At 40.8% G+C, this 21,435-nt stretch overlaps 1 protein-coding gene across 2 annotated transcripts; it reads left to right on the forward strand.

The window, feature by feature from the left end:
- Positions 1 to 2,188: 2,188 nt before the first annotated feature.
- atrip (ATR interacting protein) lies at positions 2,189 to 21,270 on the forward strand. 2 transcript variants are annotated; one of them, XM_075461729.1, is made up of 18 exons: positions 2,189 to 2,470; positions 3,759 to 4,096; positions 7,504 to 7,586; positions 8,015 to 8,185; positions 8,271 to 8,383; positions 10,804 to 10,964; positions 11,095 to 11,181; positions 11,620 to 11,713; positions 11,827 to 11,988; positions 12,606 to 12,873; positions 13,017 to 13,064; positions 13,280 to 13,458; positions 17,984 to 18,120; positions 18,323 to 18,414; positions 18,867 to 18,950; positions 19,036 to 19,114; positions 19,224 to 19,445; positions 20,710 to 21,270. In XM_075461729.1, exons 2-18 carry the CDS (start codon positions 3,760 to 3,762, stop codon positions 20,781 to 20,783), a joined length of 2,391 nt encoding a protein of 796 aa, XP_075317844.1. In that variant the 5' UTR covers positions 2,189 to 2,470; position 3,759; the 3' UTR covers positions 20,784 to 21,270. The 2 variants fall into 2 exon arrangements, with proteins under 2 accessions (XP_075317844.1, XP_075317845.1); XM_075461730.1 differs by having other exon boundaries at positions 11,098 to 11,181.
- Positions 21,271 to 21,435: the final 165 nt, after the last annotated feature.

A 21,435-nucleotide genomic window follows, 5' to 3' on the forward strand; every position in this document is an offset into this window, starting at 1 on the left:
CTAAAGCTTCAATGGCAAAGAAGTAAAATACATCAGAGATGCAGCCTTAAAATAAAAAAAAGACACTCTGCTTTTCCTTTCACCAGAGTGTGCAAGATCAAAGGCGACTCTTTCCACAAGTGTCACCAATGTCTGAATAAGACGAAGACATTGCTTGATGAGGCAAGTAGTTCTTTACATGTGCAGTGCACATGAGGTTTGCGGGGTGGTAGAGGGTCATTTAAGCGTATGGTGTTATTACAATCTCTGGCCAATTGATTTCTGAGTTACATTTGTTGATTCTGAATCTTATTGCTTCTAGCTGATACATGTTTAATCGGTCAATAACTATCACTTCACAAGGAGCATCCCTCCCACCTTAATGTGAGCACAGCTCACATTCAGATTAGACGGTGGACTGGCTACGGTGGACTGGCTAGAGCTTTCTTGAGAGGATGCTACAGGACAAGACGGCCAGAAATATCTCACTGCTGCACAGAACCAGAAAATAGCCATCTGTATGTCATATGTACATAGGCTTCATTCCATCTGATTCACTCTGAATGACCCTGTTTTAACTGTTTGGTTGTTATGGCAACCAGCTCGCCTGCCAAATATATGCATGTGTGTGTGTGTTGTTTTGTGAATTCACTAAATAATCTTTTAAAGACATGAAGAGCTGAAGCTGTGCACCTTATGCTGAATACCAGTGTTGCTGGTTATACTGTTGAGACACAGATGTTAGAAAAGATTGTGTGCGTGCCTCTCTGCTGCTGCTGCTGCTGCTGCTGATGGTGATGATGATGACGGGTGCATCTGGATGCCTGTCGCTGAGCTCTGCCATTTCTGTACTGAGGTGCGGAGGCGGAGAGAGAAGGAGAATGGGCATCTGTGCATGTATGAGTGTTACACGCACATATACACTTACTGTAGAGCCTCAGCTGCGACACACGGACCTGTCTGTTGCTAAAAATGGAAAGCATTCTAGCTGTTGCTGAGAAGCCACAAGAAGGCTTTACATCAGGAGAGAGTACATGAATTGATTCACATTTATACTTAGGTAGTGTATTACGTTTCCGCAAATTTCACAAATTAGGATGCTAAAATCTCTCTAGGCAGCATCGTCTGACTGTTCAGCAGCAACAAATATTGATAATCATCTCATCTTATTATAATAAGCTCATGGGAATTTATGATTTATAGACATTTTGGCAAGATGTTCCACTGGCACCCCTGAGAGGATCAGTCTGTTGATCAGAATATTTCATGTCAGGGTATGATTTAGAGGTCTTTGCATATTGAAATTTAACTCCCTCTCCTTCTGTTCTGTGTTGTCATTAACAACATCTGTAAATTACGGCTGTATTTTTTGCATCCATTATTTGCATCCCTGTTATTTCTTACTATCATTTTGATCACATTCAGGATATGATACAGATTATGAACTCTATTATCATATTATCATAATTTCAGGTGATTCTAAGATTATCTGTGTTAGAGTTCTATGTAGGAGTATCTTTGCTGCCTCCACATCACAAAAAGTGTGTGAGCAGGTGTTATTTAGATTAAACTTTAACTTATAGTAGTACTGTCCAATATATATCTTTACTTTTTTTCTTAATTTTAAATTATATACTATTTACAGATCACATACTGGCACCACACAAAACTGTGATTTTGATAGAGGTGGACATTGTGGTTTTTGTAATAATGGTATGGGTTGCCTAGCAACCAGAAGGACCCCCCCCTCCTCCACACACACACCCAAAAAGTATTCTGCTTATTAAAGATATGTTACTTCAGTAAACCGCTGTAAAGCCATAACTTGGAATTTTTAGCTTAAAAAATGCTTATCTTTATAATTACTGCTAGGCTAAGTTATTTTGAATATACAATTTATGTGCTAGGGAGATTTTGTTAATCTATGCGAATGTATTCACCTTATTTCTATTTCTTCTATTCTATTTTCAGATTGGCAAAGGTAAACTGCAGTCACGGTTTTTATGTCAATCTCGTCAAATAAACTTGACAAAGAATTCTACTTAAGATGCTTAGCTACTGCTTAAAAAACAAACCTTTCTTCGCGTTTAGCACAGTTTGTCTGTAACTGGGACCTGTAGAGAATCCAAGTCCACCGAATAGCCATCTATGATTGGCCGGTTAGACTAAACTGTGCTATGATTGGTCATATTATCAAAGGTACCGGGGCGGGCTGCACAATGCTTTTTTTGTGACAACTATAACTTCGTTTGCTGGTTAATTGTTTTAACAACATGTTTATCGGTTTGCTTTACTTAAGAGGCATAGTTTTAAGGAGCCCAGTTGTCAGTTGTCTCGTAACATCTTTTAAATGAAATGTTACGAGACATTTACTTACTGTTGTAACGGAGTGAGCTTTTTTAGCTTAGTTTGCTAACTTCCTACTGGAATCACGGCTAGTTAGCGTTAGCAATCAGGAGCTACAACAGAGGCAGCAACTCCAAGAGACAAGGTATTACTAGAAACCCAGAGGAATGGAGGATTTTTTAACTTAATACGGTTTAGTACCTGCTTCGCTGGTGTTATTAACCCAGGGACGTTAGTGTGACTATTGGTAATTCACACTAACCTCTACATGGTTGGTCTTATTAGCTGTTAACCTCCTTTTGGCTTAAAAATGACATAACCTGACCTTCAATACCTTAAATGTCACTCATTAGTCTTTCTGATCAGAAAGTGAGTCTGAGGTGCTTTGATTTAAGTTGCTGTTTTTGGTTTTAATAAGTCAAAAGAGTGTTTTATTTTATGGGAATCAAATATGCATTTGAATGTACATTTCCCTAATAAATTATTTGTCAATTCTACTTCAGGTTGATTTAATAACCTTCGGATATTGTGATGATAATAATGTTTTGCAACCAATATAATGACATATCTTTTCAACCAATAATATATTTGATAATATAATGTGATATGGACAATGTGATGAATCTTATCATCTTATGACAGATTTTGAGTATTTTAAAAATGCACATTTTATTGCATTCATGCTGGTACAAATAGTCGTTTGTGATTGACTAAAGAGACCTTTGTAACTGAAATATTTGGGACAATTCACATGGCAACATTCATGTATAGCACTTAAAGAGCTATTAATGAATTTTTCACCAAGCAAGTCATTCCCACAGCTTGGACATCAGAACGATTTAAATTTTGGTGTTAAATGGAAAGTTATGTATTTGTCCAGTTGTTCCCTTTAGTCAATAAGTTCCAACAGATCAGAGCTTCTATCTCTGTTCATTCTGTTGGAGGGGCACATATATAGAGAGCATTTGTTAAAATGGACCTCATTTTATTAATAAAGCAACAGATAAGTCCAAAATAATTTTTTATCTTGTGCTGTTCCTGATGTAATGCAGAAACCAAGTTTTTAAGAAACCTCTGCTTTAGCTCCCATAGCAAGTGATATGTACAAATAATTTATGTCATAATATTTGAAAATTCAAGTTATTCTTGTAATCCATCAGCACAGGCTGCATTCATGCAGTTTCCTTTTATTTGAAATGGCTAATAGACTTATGGGGAACATGCACATATACACATCTCACCCTAAAAGTGTAGCCATGGTTGCTTTACTATGAGAATTTCCAGACAGTTATTTCTGAGCTTTTAGTATATAACACTTGATCAATATGGGTAGAATTATATAGTTAGAAACATTGTAGACCAGCAGGCATTAGGTCTTAATCAATTTTCCAGTTGGTTAAACTGCCTGTGCCTCTGCTCTTGCTCCCTCACAGTATGAACCGCCCTCCTATGAAGCGCCTCAGAGGCCTGAACCAGGATGTCGTGACAGCGGTGGGCTATGATGACCCTTTTGAGGATGATGAAGAATTCACCCAGGATGACTTGGATGAAATAGACATCATCGCCACACAGGCCATCACCTCAGCAGCAGGAGGGGCAGGGATAAGGTCTAAACCAGGTACTAAACCGAACGAAGCAGCCCCTGGGTCTAGCTGGTCATCGTCCGCCGGGCAGAGTATACCTCCGAGCAGAGCTACAGCTGATCAAAGCAGAGAGAAAACATTTGGGTTCAACAGAGAAAATGCTGGAAAACCAAGCAGGGAGCCTCTTGGTGAGTTCAGGGCAAAATTATTTATTTACCTGCTTCAATGCTGCATTTTGTCTGCTTAATTCCCACTGTCAATGTACCAAGTAATCATTTTTACAGGTTAATTTAATCTTTGTAGGCTTCCATAGAGTTTACTAGATTTCTATTCAAATTAAACACAGAGAACATCGGGCCTCATGCAACAACCGTTCGCACGTGCAGATTTGTTCTTAAGTCGTGCGTATGAGTGATTTAAGAGAATTTGCGCATTCACCAATCTTTTCGTATTTTACGTTTTCTTTCAGGTACGAACAGAATTTACGAGTGATCCAGACCTGTCGTAGGAGTTTCGTAAAATAGTCCGCTGATATTCCAATCAAGTTTGCTTGACTAATGGATTGTATATTTAATTACTTTGAAGCAAACGTAAATAAATATATACATTATACCCCATAACTAGTGATGCTCCGATCAGCATTTTTTGGACCGATCACCAAAATCATGATCTGCCCGATTGCCGATCACGGAAGGAATCGGACATTTCCATGCCTTTCATCTAGCAGAGAGTGCACCATTTATAGAAATGAAACCGCCAGAGGTAGCTAGGGACATGTAGAACAAGAATCTGGTGGAGTTTGCAGAAAACAATTGTTTTTTTTTATTTTCTATTAATATTTTAATCTGCCCATATACATCATCCATTGGGTATGATTTCAACATCAGATTATTAAACAATGATGCAGTGAAATGACTTGAAAATCACCACAGAGGTAGCTGGGGACATGTAGAACAATAATCTGGTGGAGTCGGCAGAGAACATTTTGATTTGGTTCTAAATGAAGTTTTCAAATCTGACTATGCAGAAATGAGTTTGATTCTGAATGTGCTTCAATAATTTTGTTCTATCATTTTGTTTTAATCATTAAAAAGAATGTAGTAAAAAAAACAACCAAGTAATGACAGGTGTATGTATTCGAACAAATGAAAAATCAACTTCGATATAGATTTCTGAGTTTTTACGGGGTGCACTTGAATGCACCATAAATCCGCTCACACGCTTTACCGTACGACGCGATGTAAACGGGCACTCGATTTTCAAGTTTAGCTAGCGCAACCGTGCCTCTCCGAAGCGCAGATGGCGTGACCGCAGTAAGTTTCACATCTTTCTGACACACTTTGAAGAAATTCCAGACAGGAGAGGTCATGTTGTCGAGATGCACTGTAGAGGTTTTGCCTGTTCGGTTCTGTACACACGTACCACATTAGAAAGTGGTCGCGAGTAATTTACGTCACGTGATCGGTTTTTTGATCGGCATATTTTTCCGATCGCCGATCAGGCTATTTTTAGGCATTATCGGCCGATCATGATCGGCTGCCGATCGATCGGAGCATCACTACCCATAACGATGCTGACATTATTCTGTTTGACTTAAATTATGCACTGATTGAAGGTAAATTTAACCATAACAAGGTCAATGGGAAGTGTAACCAGCGGCTGACTTGCTACTTTTGGATGCCTTGACGCTAAAGGCTCTTGGAAGAGACGCGTAGATATCCATGTGGAGACAGACGAATGGCTGACATCGTGATTAAGACTGCCAAGGACTGTGCTGCTGCAAATATGCAGCTTGCTGGAGCCACGACTCCAGAGAGAAACACGCCGATCAACCCAATTCCACCACATGTCCAGGTCCTCACCACCCTTGGGTTTTTGGCCACTGGAACCTTTCAGAGGAAGATTGGAGACAGATTGGGTGTGTCCCAGTCCTCTGTGAGTCGTGCGCTCCCCTTGGTCATCAAAGCTCTCATCAGGTTATCACCCATGGTACATCAAATTCTCAAACACCGGTGTCCAACAAATTAACAAACAAAGAGGGACTTTCATGCCGTGGCTGGACTGCCAAACATAATCGGAGCAATGCACACATATACGCATCAAAGCACCCGTGCTGTTGTGGAGCGCACTGAGCTGAAGGCCAGGTGGGTGTGTCTCCATACAGCGGGGGGGCAAACTGCTCTATAGCCCAGAGAAGGCATGCCAGATTTGCACAATATTGCCATGAACGAGGGTCTCCTACAACCTGAACCAACCCAGGCAGACCAGAAGGTGTGGTGCCAGAAGACCCCCCTCATGGACCACCCCATCATAGAGCCATCATGATGAGGCAACAACTCATTGCACGGCTTTAGTTGCAGTCATCGAGCGCCAGCCCAGGGCGAGATGTTTCTTTTTTTTTTTTTTAAGCCATTTTCATATCAAACCATTTCTTCTTTATTTCGGTGACATTATGAACTACAGGTGACATGGAATTAACAGCACTCGTAATTGCTTCCCATTTCTTCGCGTTTGCAGATCCTGTAATTCCACTGCTGACACAGCTAAAAATGACAGATTTTCCTTTCTGGATCTCTGAAAGCAGAACTTCAGTCTCAGAGGCCGTAAGTTGAGTGCTGAGTCATTCTCATGACTCAGCACTCAACACTTCCTGGCACAGGAGCAAGGAAGCACAGCTCCTAATATGGTATTATTTTGGGCGTGGAGTATGCAAATGTACTATTCTCGTGCACGTGCACTTGAATACGCACGGGTGGGATTCATCATTTACACAGGTCGTTTACACACTTTTTCCGAAGTTAAGAGCGTTTGTTGAATCTGACGTGGCGTGTTCGCACGAGACCTTCTTATGAAAAAAGTAAGAGAAATTCTAGAATAAAAATACGAAAATGTTCTTGCATGAGGCCCATTGTTTCTACCCAAACTATGTGTCTGGTAGAGTAGAAGACAGTAATTTACTAGTCACTGTGGAAACATACACATGTTTAATTACCCTTTTCAGATTTCCACCAAACTATGAATTCCATCTCTTCTGTCCCTGTTGTTTTTTTATTTATCACTTTAAGTAAAGTACAGAATTCCAACTCTTTTTCTGGCACACAGGATGTCCTTTGTGTGTGATTAAAAAGCCAGTTGGGACTTGATATTTTTAAAACTTTGAAGGCAAGGACAACAGTGTTTTGTCCTTTAGGAGAATTAATTTGCAAATACTAGCAAGTCCAATGACTTTTCATGGATAAATCATAGACAGAAATCTTTATTTAGTCTGTTATGAATTTTTTTTTCTTCACTTTAATCCCATTTTAACATTGTACAGACACCGTAGCTGTCTAAAAAAGTCAGTTTTCCAAAATTTGTGATGAATATCTCTGCTGGAACAAAATTATATGAAGATTAAGGAGTCATAAATCTGTTATTTTTAAAACCGGATCTGAAAGAGAAGGTTGCAGAAAACAACAAAGTGTATACCTGGTCAGTTTCTAAATCACATAATATAGTGATAGTAGGGAAAGTTTGTGAAAATGCACATAAAGAGCTGCTGCATGCGTAAACAAGCAGAGGGGAGTTGGCAAAGTATTGTTGATTTTGTGTCCAGGTAACATGCAACAGCAGTTTGGGTCTGACAGAGAGGACTCATACAGACTCCTGGAGGCCCAGCAAGCAGAGCTGAAGAGAAAGGTGAGACTTACTTTATTAAACAAAGAGTCCAACGGCATAAGAAGTAGAGGTTGCACATCCATAAACAATAACCTTATGAAATTTGAATTTAATGAACCTCAAGTTCATTTGTGTTTCATTAATGTGTATAGTCCCACATTCCCTGGTCTTCCTGATCATCTTGATATTCGATCAGATCAACCCCTAATTTTAGCAGAATGTTCATATTCAGCATGGCATAGTTGAAATATTTTCTAATTTTGTAAACTTTTTAAAAGTTGGGTAATGCAAAAAACAAACCAATAAAAATAAATGAATAGTCTGACACATAATTAGGTTAACTGGAAACAGTAACATGGTGGCATCTAAAAAGGGCATCCCAAAGAGGCTGAGTCTTCCAGTAGTAAAGATTTAGAGGACTTCACAGTGTGCTGTGTGTTTGTTATTAGCTGAAGGAGGTGGAGGAGGTGATTTTGTTGAAGAGTGGGGAGATCCGGGTCCTCAGGGACTCCCTGAAAGCAGCTCAGCACGAGAAGGAAGCCCAGAGACAGAACCTGATCCTGCTGGAGACTCAGAGGCAGAATGAGCAGAGTGACAGGGAGAAGGAGCTCAACAGAAAGGTGAAGATGGAGATAACACACTCACACACATGCACAAAAGGCAAGTAATCCTTTGGAATAACTCTGACATGTTTCCTGTACACAGGTTCAGTCTCTGCAGTCTGAGCTGCAGTTTAAAGAAGCAGAAATCCATGAGATCAAGACCAAACTTCACAGTTCAGACAAAAGCAAGACAGCTTCCCCACTGCCAAGAAACAGGTCTGGCATCCTCAGCATTGATAACAGCAGGATTAATGGTCACTTTTCTGTTGCTTATCGGCTCAAACATGGAATTTGAACTAGACCTCACCTTGAACTCAGTGAATTGGTAAAATCAAGTTCAGTAAGACAGCCACAGGTTGTGGATGTTTTTCCACTTAATTACCCAAAGGAAATGTCAGGTATTTTGTATTTGCAGTTACATTTTATTTCTATGTTCTGTTATTTATGTCTTGACAGAACTTAAATGAAGACCATGGTTAATTAAAATGCACTAAAAACACTTAAGCTAAATCTGGCTGGATCGTTGTTAAAAAATACCGACTGTTTACTGTTTTAGCTTTCTTGGTGAATGAGATGAAATGCAAAAGTTGGAAATTGAGAAACTGTTTCTATACAATATTGTGTAATATTGCAGTGATAGTTTTACTTGCGATTTATTGATAAATGCTTCAGTCTTGTGTTCAGCTCAGATGCATTAACGAGGGCGGGATTCAACTTCTGCATCTGTGCATGCTGGTTAGTTGTACAGCGTGCACAAAACAGATCTTTTGTTAAATGTAAGCACTGCATTCTTAAGTGCAGTGATGCCCTCATTAATTTACCTGAGTTTGTGCTACGATTTCAGCTCAAAATGTCTGCCGTTAGAAAAGCTCTAAAGGCTGCCATTTACTGCAGTCCAAGTAATCTTTTACAATGCTGATATTGCACATGTCGATGTTGGGTCAACTGTAAATTTTCAATATGTTGTGCAGCTCTACTGGGAAGTCAGTTAATTTCATGTTGGTTTTGAATATGTTGCCTAGCAACAGAGGGAGCGGGGTTTGCTGTAACCCAAGTGCACAAAACAGGAGAGGACAGCCAAATTGAGACTACTCCTTATCTGAATGCTTTACTCTGGACACGACACTAAATTAGGTCTCCAGCAAATAGGTAAACTCTCCAAGCTTGTAACAGATCAAACGGAGAATTCTGTGATTTATTAGAGTCATAATACATTTAGGCTATTAATGAAAGGAAAATGTTTTAAATTAAATTTAAAAGATACTTTATTAATGTCAAACGGAAATTATGTTCATGCAGTAATTAATTATTTATTTTCATGAATCATCTTAAGCAGTCATCACATGTGGTTATTGCTGCTGGCAGGGATGACTTCCTGTACTATTCTGTGTCGCAGCAGAGCTGAAGAAGCCTCTGACTGAACACATTCCATTATGCTGTGTAGAGGGTGGGCAGTATCGTGTCCATTGTGTTCATCAATATTCTTCTTTGCACAGTCAGCTCCAGGATCCCCAGCAGAGAGCCAGCTTTCTTTATCAGTTTGTTCTTAAATAAGCCATGGAAGTGTTTTTCACTGTGGGGTAGTATGGGGTATGTGGCCAAATGAACATGGTTGCATTCTAATACTCAAACTCAAACACAACTCAAACTTTATTTATAAAGCACTTTTCATACTAAAAAGCAGCACAAAGTGCTTTACATAATAAAATCAATAATCAAATCAATTCATGCATAAACTCACACACAACATCACACCGGCAACCACACTGCACACATACCATCCCCCAACATGAGAAACATCAATATCAACAACAATCAACATTAAAATCTGGCTTGATGCCAAAGTGAGGAAACAGTATCTTGGGGATCTGTCCACACCGGGAGCCAGCCCACCAATGACCACAGAGGCTGCCACCACGGGGAACCGCCCAGATCAGGGCAGGCATCCACACCACAGCCAGGGCTACAGTGCAGGATCCCCCAGCCACCCCGAACCAGGGCGATCCCCACAGCAATGACCCCACAGACCGAGTAGGCATTGTCCCCGGTGTGGAAGATCCCCATGAGGAAAAACACTGGAAAAAGAAGTGTATAATAAGTATATAACATTCACTGAGTCAGACGTGGTTTGCAGTTGGGACTCAATGAATTTACACCAATGACCAGTCAGTGCGTGGTAAGACACTTTTTTGGTATATAGATTATTAGATATATTCTATTCCATGCATCATTGCACCTCACAAACCTAACATGATGAATGATAGTCTTAAAGCATAGCATGTCATTTACAAATATACAAAGTTTGTCAGAGCTGCAAAACAACATCAAGACCCCTTAATGGTAATTTTTATTACCTTTTTCTTTTCAGCTTCCTAGCAATGTTAAGTGTAAATATTCATGTTTGTGGTTCTCAACAGCTAAAAATGATTAGTTACCCCTTTCAAAAGTTTTGTTGGAGCAGTTCCTCCCTTTATATCTGCCTTTGTTTTGAGCTAACTCGTACAAGTAAAGTGTCTGTCATGACTGCAGTCTTTTTATACTTTTAAATTTAAAATCACCATCAAGTGAGCTTCATTCAGCTAAATGTTATCAGTTCACCTCTTATAAGATTGGCCTCTTGCTTTCTCTCCTTTTAGTCCTAAAGTACTCAGCACTCTTGCCCAAATGCATCATGGGAACAGCAGTGGCTCCTCCTCCTCTCCAACTGGAAATGCTTTCATCACCAAGGAGGCCTTTGGCGTTCCGATATCATCCAGAACAACACCAGTGAAAACACCTGCAAAGACGCGGAGAGATGGTGGGTCATGTGATAAATGGTGACACCATGATAATAGTTTAGGTGTTGAAACAGTTTTTACTAAGGGCTACCAAACACTTCTCACTGTTAAAACTCCATGTATTTATATGTAACCATGTGTGTGTTGTAGCAGACAGAGGCGCGTCCAGCAGCAGACATGAATTGTCTCGTCCAGACCCCTTCCTGTCTGTTCGACCTGCTCATCTGCAGCACAGAGGTCAGTCACTCAGCAGGGTTGGGAAAAGGCAGATTTACTTGTTGTGTTTGTCCACCTTCAGATATTGTTCTGGCTGTCTTTGACTAGAGGTTAGTCTTCATTTTTGTGACCTCTAGTTTTTATGATTTATTGGATTACACAACTTACAGAGCACACTTGGCGTAAAGAAACACTCCCTGAAACATCTTTAAAATCCAAAGCGACTCTTTTTTCATCGTGTCCCTGATTCTTCTATCGTGGAGAGAGGAAAAATTAGATGTGTGGGTCACAGAAAAAGCTCCAGCCTTCAGCTTCAGTTGATAATATATCTACTATCTGTAAACACCACAACTCAGGAAGAGCATAAAGGTGCAAACCCATTTTTAAATTTGGCCACAGTTAGGCATGGGATATGTTTATATGATGAAATGAATTGTGTTACTCTGTGTTGTCCTCCAGGTGTTGTCCTGCTTGGGTTGTTGTTGCAGCAGCCTCTGTCTCCAAGCAGCCTCGGTCTGTCTCACCTGCTGTCCATGAGTTTGACTGACTTCAGGTGAACGTGTTGCATTGTAACCATGACAGCATGGACAGTAGCAATGAGTGTAACTTGTGCATTACAAAGCTGTAGTATTTACAGCATTACTGTATTTATTTTGATATGTTCAGGCAGCTGTCGGCAGGCTTTCAGCTCCACTCTGATCAACTTGCTGCTGCCAGTTTTGATGGAACTGGAGCAGCTTCGAGTCTGGTCCAAAGTCTGGCTGTGAGTGGACTCAACATGCTGAGTCAGAGCCAGTCAGCACCTGCAGCCAGCAGCGGAAAAAAAAGGTAGACCGACCGACTCTGACCTCTACAACCACTCTGCTGAACTTTCTTTAAAAACTGCCGACTGAAGAATCCAGAGCAGCAAGCACAGACACAACTCAGCAGTTCTGTGGACTGCAGTGTCCTCTTGTGGTCAAAAATTACAACAACAGCATTGAAAGTACCAAAATGTTACAGATAATTACCACATGAATCTTCTCTAATTATTTGTCTGCTTGTTGTAGCCTGTAACACCACCAGATTTTAAATACAGTTGTCATAGAAAATGAACACCTTCAAAGTAAGAGCACATTGAGCTGTGTCATTCAAAGTAGGCTAAGGCTGGGCCCAAGATGCCACACTTTAATACAGGTTTTATTTTTCTATTTTGATTGTTAAAAAATGCAAGTTTACATCTACATTAGCTAAATTTTTATGCTTCATATATCATCAAATGAAGAAATCAGCATACTCCAGAACATTGATTAAAACCTGTTTTAAACTTCTGATAGATATGCTGTAATTTATTAATGATTTATTCCTGAAAGGTTTGGGCACTATGTATGATGTGGGCATTGGTATGGTGTTCCATAACAATAGAGACCACCATCTGAGCCCTAAAAAACGCTCTGTGTGTGCAGGTCATGTCCTGGAGCTGTCCTTCTCCTGCCTCTGTTGGACCTCCACCTGTCCCAGCTCTGTCGGGCTCTGGACTCACTCCGCTCCTCCTCTGCTGGCAGCAGTGGGTCAGATTCTAAAGCTACCAGCTCACTCCCAGCAGGTAGACCTGTTTCTGCCTCTTCTGGGCTGGGTAAACTGGAGGAGGCTGGTTTGTCTGGTTTTAGCATGGAGGACACGGGTTTGGCTGCTCTTAGGATCCTCTATCTCCTGCTGGCCCACAGTGACGAGGTGATGGCAAAAATAACAGAACTCAAGGGTTTATTCTTACTTACCAAGATCAATGATGATTCTTTCTGAATGAATATCAGAGCTGTTCAAATGTTAGTGTACAGATCATTTGTTTTTGATCATATTTTGAATCTGCTCTTCAGGTGGTGCAGGCTGTGTTGTTAAAGGAGAATCAAAGTACAGACAACAAGGTACAGAGACACTTCTCAACTTCTTTCTCTCACAAATAGTTTTTTAATATTGCAGATAATCATTACAGTATCTGCTCAGAGATGATCTACACATAATTAATGTTAATCTTAATATCGCAATGATCTCTGAGCAGATCATTTCATTGTTTTCTCCTAACATGACATAATTTGTGTACCGGTCTCCTTTCTCATTAAAATCCTTCTTCATGTTATAGAATGACCGCCTTGCTGCACATCTGGGTCTCTCCTCCCAGAATGCATTGCTGCAGTCAGTACTGCGGTTGTGTGACATCCGGCTCGTTGGTAGCAGCTCACAGTGGGAGGAGCTTGTCCACTACGCGATGAAGACACTCTGTGTCCTAATTGAAAAGACGCCACACACACATTCTGACAGGTACGCACACGTCAGATTGTATAATGTTGTTGACAATGTGATAATGAAGACTAAAATTGTCAATGGCATCCTTATTACATCACCATCAAACTGCTGATACTAACCTCTCAGATTGTATTTAGTATTTTATCTTATTTTAGATTATTTGTTTGAAATAAACAAAGAATTTATTGTGTTGAGCTCTGACATTAAAAGCTTAATTTTCAAACTCGTGATAATATAAATGTAGAGAAAAGACAGACCAACAAGCCTTTTATCTTAGACTTCTGAGACAAACGTACCAAATTAGCAGCAACAGGGTAAAACATCTGTCAACAGATAAACAGCCATTTCTCCAGTTTAAACTGGAGTGATGAACTGATGTTGACTTTTCACATCAGCTCCACATGAGTCTGTATTGCATTTTTTCACAGTTTTAGGCTTCTGAAGAATATATATGTAGCAGTGTAGCCAAGGTTAGTTTCTCTTCTCTGCTCTGTTTAACTGTGGGTTTATCATTTTTTTCACTACCTGTGAAAGAGGGCCTTAGCTCAGCAGATATAAGCAGGTCAGGTGTAAAGAAGATGAGGTTGCTTGAGTTGATATCAATAAGTCCAACAAAAACTTGATCTTCAACCAAAAATAGACAACCCAGAAATGATTTGATTGTTTCATGCATTCAAATGATTTGTTTATATTACCTGATGTGAGACGCTGCCTGATCTGAGATGTGCACAATAGCATGATATGGTAACTTAGATCTGTCTTACGTATTGTTATTATAATTGGTTACTAATGGTTTTATTGTTATAAACAATGTTTGCAGCTGTTTTTGTGTAATAACATCTGTCCAGACTGCAGAAATTAGTTTTGGGTGTTTGGATTTAGTTGCTGAGTGAGCAACCAGGTGGTACAAAAGTCTACAAATTTGAAGGAACTCCCTGAAGAGCCTGAAATACTAAATAAATGTTGTTAGAAGCTGAGCCAACCCACAGATGTGGTTATTAGGAGGTGCATTAGATCCACCCACAGTAAGGGAATGTGACTACAAATTATAACCAGCATTATGTCCCATGTCCCATATTCATAATAATTCATATTTCATGAAATTCTGTTAAGAATCTGATTTTTTTTTTTTTTTTTTTTTTTTTTTTTGTTAACCTTTGTGTTTTCAAATACATTTAGCTCAGCCACCTTGTCCTACAGAGTTTAATCAGTGACTCTAAATTAACCCTAGAAGTGAGTGCTCTTGGTTGCTTATCTTGTTTGTCTCTGTGTGGCCCTGTGATGGACTGGCGACCTGTCCAGGGTGTACCCTGCCTCTCGCCCAATAACAGCTGGGATAGGCTCCAGGCCCCTGTGACCCTTAGTTAAATTAAGCAGGTATAGAATGGATGGATGGATGGATGGACCTTGTCCTACAGTCTTAGCCAATCAATGAGCTAGCTCTAACCTTTCCTCTGATTTGGAGGGGAAAAAGGCAGTTTCGAAACCTTAATTTTCATCCCAGGTTTCACTTCTGCTGATGTGTTTGGCATTCTTTTAATAGCCAGAGGACCATTAGTTTCCCTCTGGTATTGATGAGTTAAATGAACTGATAATGAAATATAAAAACCTACTAAGAGTGACCTTCAGGAAGCTTAGTTGTAGAGGTTTTTGTGGAAACTATTCAAATCTTTTTTGACAACAATTCCCACGACACGGGGCTTAACCCTCTGAACCCAATGAATCAGATTTAGTTTGAAGTTTCATCACTTCTGAGAGGCGGAAAATTCTAAAAAAAAAATTAATACAGGAACTGATCTCACAGAAACTCACTCTCATGATTGCACAATCACAAGTACTTTATGAATAAATGGACATGGAAGTCATGGTTGTAATGTTCATGAGACATATTATCAAATTTCAGCTAATGCCACATGACTCCACTTAAAGTGATGGTTCGGAGTAGATTCACCCTAGGGTCATTTGAACGGTGACATCCAGCCAAGTAGCCAACCCGAAGTTTTTCCGATCTTGGCCGAACATCAGCCGAGTTACCGAGTTATCCCGAATAGCTTGTCTACTACTGTAGACAACAAAGCAAGGCTGCTCAATTTCTCCATTGATAAAATAAATTCACAACTCTACAACGTAAAAATTCATGTAGAATATAGCATATACTGGCCCTCATTTATCAAGCCGTCGTAGAAAGCATCGTAGATATGAGCGGAGAACTCGTCGTACGCAGAGGCTCAAGTGAGATTCACAGAACATGCGTACCACACCAATCCCATCGTAAGACCGAGCGGCTGTTGATAAATCCGGCGGCCGAAATCCATCGTAATTATCCTAATCACGCCTTCTACAAAAGGGGGCTGAGAGGCCGCACCTCTAGAATTTGCGACATGGATAGACGAAAGGCGGCAAAGAAACGCAACTACAACGAGGCCGAACTTGACACTCTCACAGCCCAGGTGGAGAAACACCGCCTGGTGCTGTTTGGAAGTATGAAAGATGGCATAAAGAGCACCCAAAAAACGCGCACTTGGAAGGAGATCGCCGCAGCTGTCAACAGCGTTGGCGATGTAAATCGCAGACCGGACGAGGTATGTATTTTCCCCTACTGTGATGGTCAATAAAATGTGATAAACTCCAGATTAAATGAAATCTAAAATTGAACGATGTTTTTGTTTTTTTTCTCCAATAAGATCAGGAAGAAGTGGTCCGATATGAAATTGGCCACAAAAAAGAAGGTCGCAGCTCTCCGACGCAGCATGTCACAAACGGGAGGAGGGGGGGGGGGTCCAGGTTTGGATTTGAGTGCCTTGGAGGAGAGGGTGGCTGGCCTGATCGGAGCTACGTCCTCATCGGGCGTGCCAGGGGGACTTGACACTGATGCGCCCATAGCTTGAGAATGGTAAGAATGACTGCACACCCAAGACGTTTAAATAAAACAGTTGCTTTAATTTTCAACACAAATGAGGTTCCTAATCAAACTACTATTTTTCATTCACAGATGAATCCGAAGTGGCATCCGGGCAACCTGACCCGCGCGACGAATACGCGGCCCCGTCAACATCCGAAGCCTCTGCCTCTGCCCCCCGGTCTGCAGCGTCACACCACAGAGGTCCTAGAAAGACAAACAGAGATCGTGAAGTGGCTGATGGCTTTAACACACACCATGCAATCTATCGACAGTACATTGAAAGACATAAATGAAACACTGAAGTCACAGAATAAATGCTGAAAGAAATTGTTCTCCTTTCTTTTTTCCTTGAATAACAGAATGCTTACCAAAAGTCAGAATCGCTGAATACGTTCCTCTCTCCTCCTGAGCGCTCTTGGCTGTGCAGGCAGGTGGTAGGGATCGCTGGGTACGGGGTCCTCTGGATGTACATCTGGAAATGGCACTCCCTTTTTTTGGGCAATGTTATGGAGAACCCCGCATGCAATAATAATATTGCATACCTTTTTGGGCGTATATAGAAGGGTTCCCCCCGCAGCCGACAGATCCACCTGCCCTTTAGGAGCCCTATACACCTCTCCACAGTGGCACGCGTGCGCGTATGCGCAGTGTTAAAGCGCCTCTCCTGTTCGGTGTGAGGGTGCGCGGTTGAATAATGAGCCATCACTCTTCCAATTACGGAGTTGTACTTGTTTAATTTTTTTATTTATTTAATTTGCGTTTATGTTTATATTTATGTTGAAGTCAAAGAAAACATGGGTCTTCTTTGAAGTGATAAGTCTGTAATTTTAACCTAGAGATTTGTTGCGACTCCTGAGGCACGCACTAGTGACGCTGCTGTTTATGTATGCTATTGCAGTCACCGCAAGTCAAAATGGAAAAGTGCGTACACGGCCTCAGACCTGTCGTGGCGATTTCATCTTTCCTGCGCTCACGATGGATTTGATAAATGCCAACCTTTGCGCAGAAAAGAACGTACGCACGACCTACGCATGTTTTTCGTCTTACGCAAGTTTGATAAATGAGGGCCACTGTGTTGTCTACAGTAGTAGATCAACCCTCATCTTATATTGAAGCTCCCAGATCAAGGAAGTGACGTTGACGCAGCTTTAGCAGCAGAAAAGCTATCAGGCTTGTGTTGATAATAAAAAAAACTCCTGGACTATGTACAAACTTCCAAATGCATCGTTTTGTGAGTACAGACCATATTTGTACTACTGTAGAAGTTTGGTGTCATGGCATGTGATTTTAGTGTGGTAATTTTGGAGATACTGCCAGGGTCCGTTAGCACTTGTACTAAGCTATTTGGGATAACTCAGTAACTCAGCTGATGTTCAGCCAAGATCGGAAAAACTTCGGGTGGGCTACTTGGCTGGATGTCACGGTTCAAATGACCCCAGGTTGAATCTACTCCGAACCATCCCTTTAATACAGAGTAATGACTTTGGTTTCTCCTGCAAAAATAACAGAATTATTTGATCATTTTTATCCAACGTCTGGAGGATGTATAGACATCACTGGCTCAAATGAACTTGTGTTATCGTATGTATGATGCTACAGTTGTCACATCTGAATATTGTGCCTCTCACTTTCCTTCAGGTTGCGGTGTGTGTTTCAGGTGGTGTGCATGTGTGTGTCAGCAGACAGCAGGCTACAGACAATTTCAGAGTGCATTTCTGTCCTCACGTCGATGGCCGACCATCAGATACTGGCCACGCAGCTCTGCTCGCAGCACGGTGAGGCTCCGCCCCCTGCCACAGCACAGTTAATACAGTAACTTCTCTGTGATTGGATTTTAACTGATCACTTATCTATTGCATAATTACCATAATAATTATTATAATTACCCATTTATGTTTGTTGCAGTGTTTCAATTATTTTGTCTCAATTTTGTTACTGAAACTGCTGAGAGTCTGATTCTTTCCTGTTTTTCTGTAGATCCCTGTGTTTTCCTGAGGTTGTTCCAGTTGATCAAAACCAGACCAGATAACCAAGCAACCCACACAGACTGGATTTTACTGGACCTGCAGGTAAAACACATAAACATGTAGATATATAGATTATGTGTTTAAAAATGAGCAGTTTTTTTTATGATTCAGTCCTCTTTTGAAGGCCAGACTAGGAGGCTGGATAAAAGCCTGATATTTCTCCTCTATAGAGGCTATTTTCTAACCTAAGAAAAGACACTACAACAGATGAACCCACATTGAAGGGGTCTCAGTTAAAAAGATAAGGTTATCTGTCAACAAAGATTATCCTGACTAAACTAACCAGCTTCCATAAATGAATGAACAGTACTGTACAATATGACGTGTCTGTTGTTTTGATGAAATAAAAAATGGGTTTAATGTGTAAGTTAGACTTAAATGATCACATCAGCAATTGCAGGACAGGTAAGGATGAGCCTTTCTATACACTGTTTGGTTTTTATTTGAGAATTTATGATCATTATGTTTTGATCGGCTTTGTTTGTGCGTCTCAGGTGGTTCGTTTGTTGAACAAACTGACTCAGAGGACAGAGAGCTGGACGGCCAATGTGCAGATCACCTGTCAGTGTTATACTGAGGTAAACCCCTCTGCCTGTCTCTTGTAGAGAGAAACCAGGCTTTATGTTGCGTCTCAGAACACAAGTATCTCTTTTTCTTTAACAGATAGTTCAGACTGTAGTGATTATTTTCCATCGCCAGTGGCTGGATCTTCGTGGTTCTCAGGACCCAACAGATTCAACAGGTCAGATTTCAGCTTTGAAGTGTGTCTGTTTCTGAGATGTTTTTGCCTCAACAATCTGTCTATAAAATCACTATTCAACTCCCAGATTTGGTTTGTGTTATTCCCCCAGGTCTGTCCCCATCCCCGCAGCAGTGCTCCACCTCCTGCTCGCCGTGGTGGAGCAGCCCGAAGGCGTCTCTGCTCAGGGAGTGTCTGCTGCTGCTGCACTGGCTGCTGCTGCATCATGGCAGCTTCTCAGAGAGCTGCCGGCCGCTGTTGCACATGTACGACCAGGTGATCCCTGCTGTACGAGACACACTGAGGAAGATCCCCGAGCTGAGCGAGAGCGAAGGTACATGCATACAAAGATCTTTAAAGGTCATTTGGTGATTGTAGTAGACCTTGAATAGAAGTGGAATAACATGTACATAAATGGTTCAAATACTACAGTCATTAACCATCAAAATTTAAAATGTGGGCTGTACATATTAACTGAACACACTCGTTCAAGCTATTAAGATGGAGCTATGGCTTCACTACTTCTTCTAATCTCTGATCTCTGGTTTTTTTCACACTCTGATTATAAACTATTTTTATTAGAGCATGGTTAAAAAAAGTTCATGTTTTGGGACGATGAAGTCAGTCTTGACCTTCATACAAGAATGGTGTGGAAGTGAGCATTTTATGGGTGGAGGCCCTCCGACGTTAGCCTGGCGACGCCATCCTACGTACTTCCGCCCAAAGATTTTGGCTCCGCACATAGTCTGTCCAAATCCCCCTACCTCGGTTCGCTCAGTGTTTTGCCAATCAGCAAACAGTTGGGAGTGGTGACGCAGAACTCACGCGCGGAGTCCATTGTAGTCCATATAATTGTAGTTCAACCGCAGCGGAAATAAACATGGCGACGGAAGAAGATACGCTAGAAGCTATCCATGAAGTTGTCTCAACTCTGGAGAGCATTACACAAATAAAACAAGAGCAAGAGGAATGCCTCGTCAACTTTGTTAGTGGCAAGGATGTCGTAGCTCTCCTTCCAACTGGCTTTGGGAAAAGTTTGATAATGAAAGCGGATGTGGGACGCGTGATTCCTGAGCTAGAGCATCGCGAGAGTAAGCATGAACCTCGGCACATAACCTACGTCCTTTCTAAACATTGGTTAAGGGAACTCCAATGAATTTAAGTTGCTGAGTAAGGTCCCACCCTCCATGGAAACGGATTCCTCTTGGGTTTTCCCAGACTGTTTGACGGAGTCAACAGTCGGCTTTCGCCCAGGCTACTCCGACGTCCCATAAATGCAGCTCCTGTGTATACAAGAATGTGATGAAATTCTTCCAATCTGATGTTTAGGACTGATCAACGGTTACTGGGAATGTTTTTTAGTTGCGGACATTTCAACTCAAATATTATGTCAAATGTGATGATTTTAGTCATATTTATGTAAAAAAAAAAAAAAAATTTATTTATTTTTTAAATCCTCAAGTAGCACCTGTTTGTACAGTAATTATGACAAAAAGGTCAGATTATTATTATTGACTTACATTTTCTTTGCCAGCTGTATTGTACTGTTTAGATATAAAGTGACATTACAACTTATCCACCTTGTTTGTGTCTATCAGAGCTGGCCTTGGAGGAGATCTGCCGCTCTGAGGGCGATGACACTGATGACATGGACACCGACACTGCCTCCTGATTGACTGTTACTTAGTCCACCAATGACGGCTGAGCAAAAGGGAGCGAGAATTTACAAACTGCTGATCCGATATTTCCGGAATGAAGACAGAACAATGACTGTTTCTGTCAAATGTTCATTGTAATTGGCTGAAATGACAATTTAAGGTTGAGTCAGAGGTCTGACTGAAGCGATGGACACTGACACAGGAATCATTCTGCTTTCTAATGACATTTAACAATAAAACATGAAGGTGAAAAAAGTGAAGCTGTCAGCATTCATGGGTCCACTGTTTTCTCTGTCCCTCCCCTTCATTAACAGTCACGGATGAGGTTTGGAGTGTTAGTGACTGCACCGACAGCTAGAGACTGTAAATATCCCAGAGTAATCAAAATCTGTATCAATTCTTGGGGCATTTCCTCTTCATGGTGATTTTATTGTTAAAATTACTCCAATTCATAATGGTTCTTTGTATATTAATAGAAAACTGAATAAATGGAAAATATTCTGTGCTGATGCCGCTATTAACATTTTTTATATTTTTATATATATATATATATATATATATATATGTATGTATATATATATGTATGTATGTGTGTGTGTGTGTGTTGTGTCTGTAAAAGAAGCTACACCCAGTTAGCTTTGTGCTAACTGACACAGGTGGAATGGC

Source organism: Odontesthes bonariensis, chromosome 3 (genome assembly GCF_027942865.1).
Source record: "Odontesthes bonariensis isolate fOdoBon6 chromosome 3, fOdoBon6.hap1, whole genome shotgun sequence".
Classification (NCBI taxonomy): domain Eukaryota; kingdom Metazoa; phylum Chordata; class Actinopteri; order Atheriniformes; family Atherinopsidae; genus Odontesthes; species Odontesthes bonariensis.

Bases quoted from the DNA above. Each gene is read 5' to 3' on its own strand.
- atrip (XM_075461729.1), top strand. From the start codon at position 3,760: ATGAACCGCCCTCCTATGAAGCGCCTCAGAGGCCTGAACCAGGATGTC. The intron at 8,384-10,803 runs GTCTGGCATCCT...CTCTCCTTTTAG, and splicing joins TCCCCACTGCCAAGAAACAG to TCCTAAAGTACTCAGCACTC. The intron at 19,446-20,709 runs GTACATGCATAC...TGTGTCTATCAG, and splicing joins CGAGCTGAGCGAGAGCGAAG to AGCTGGCCTTGGAGGAGATC.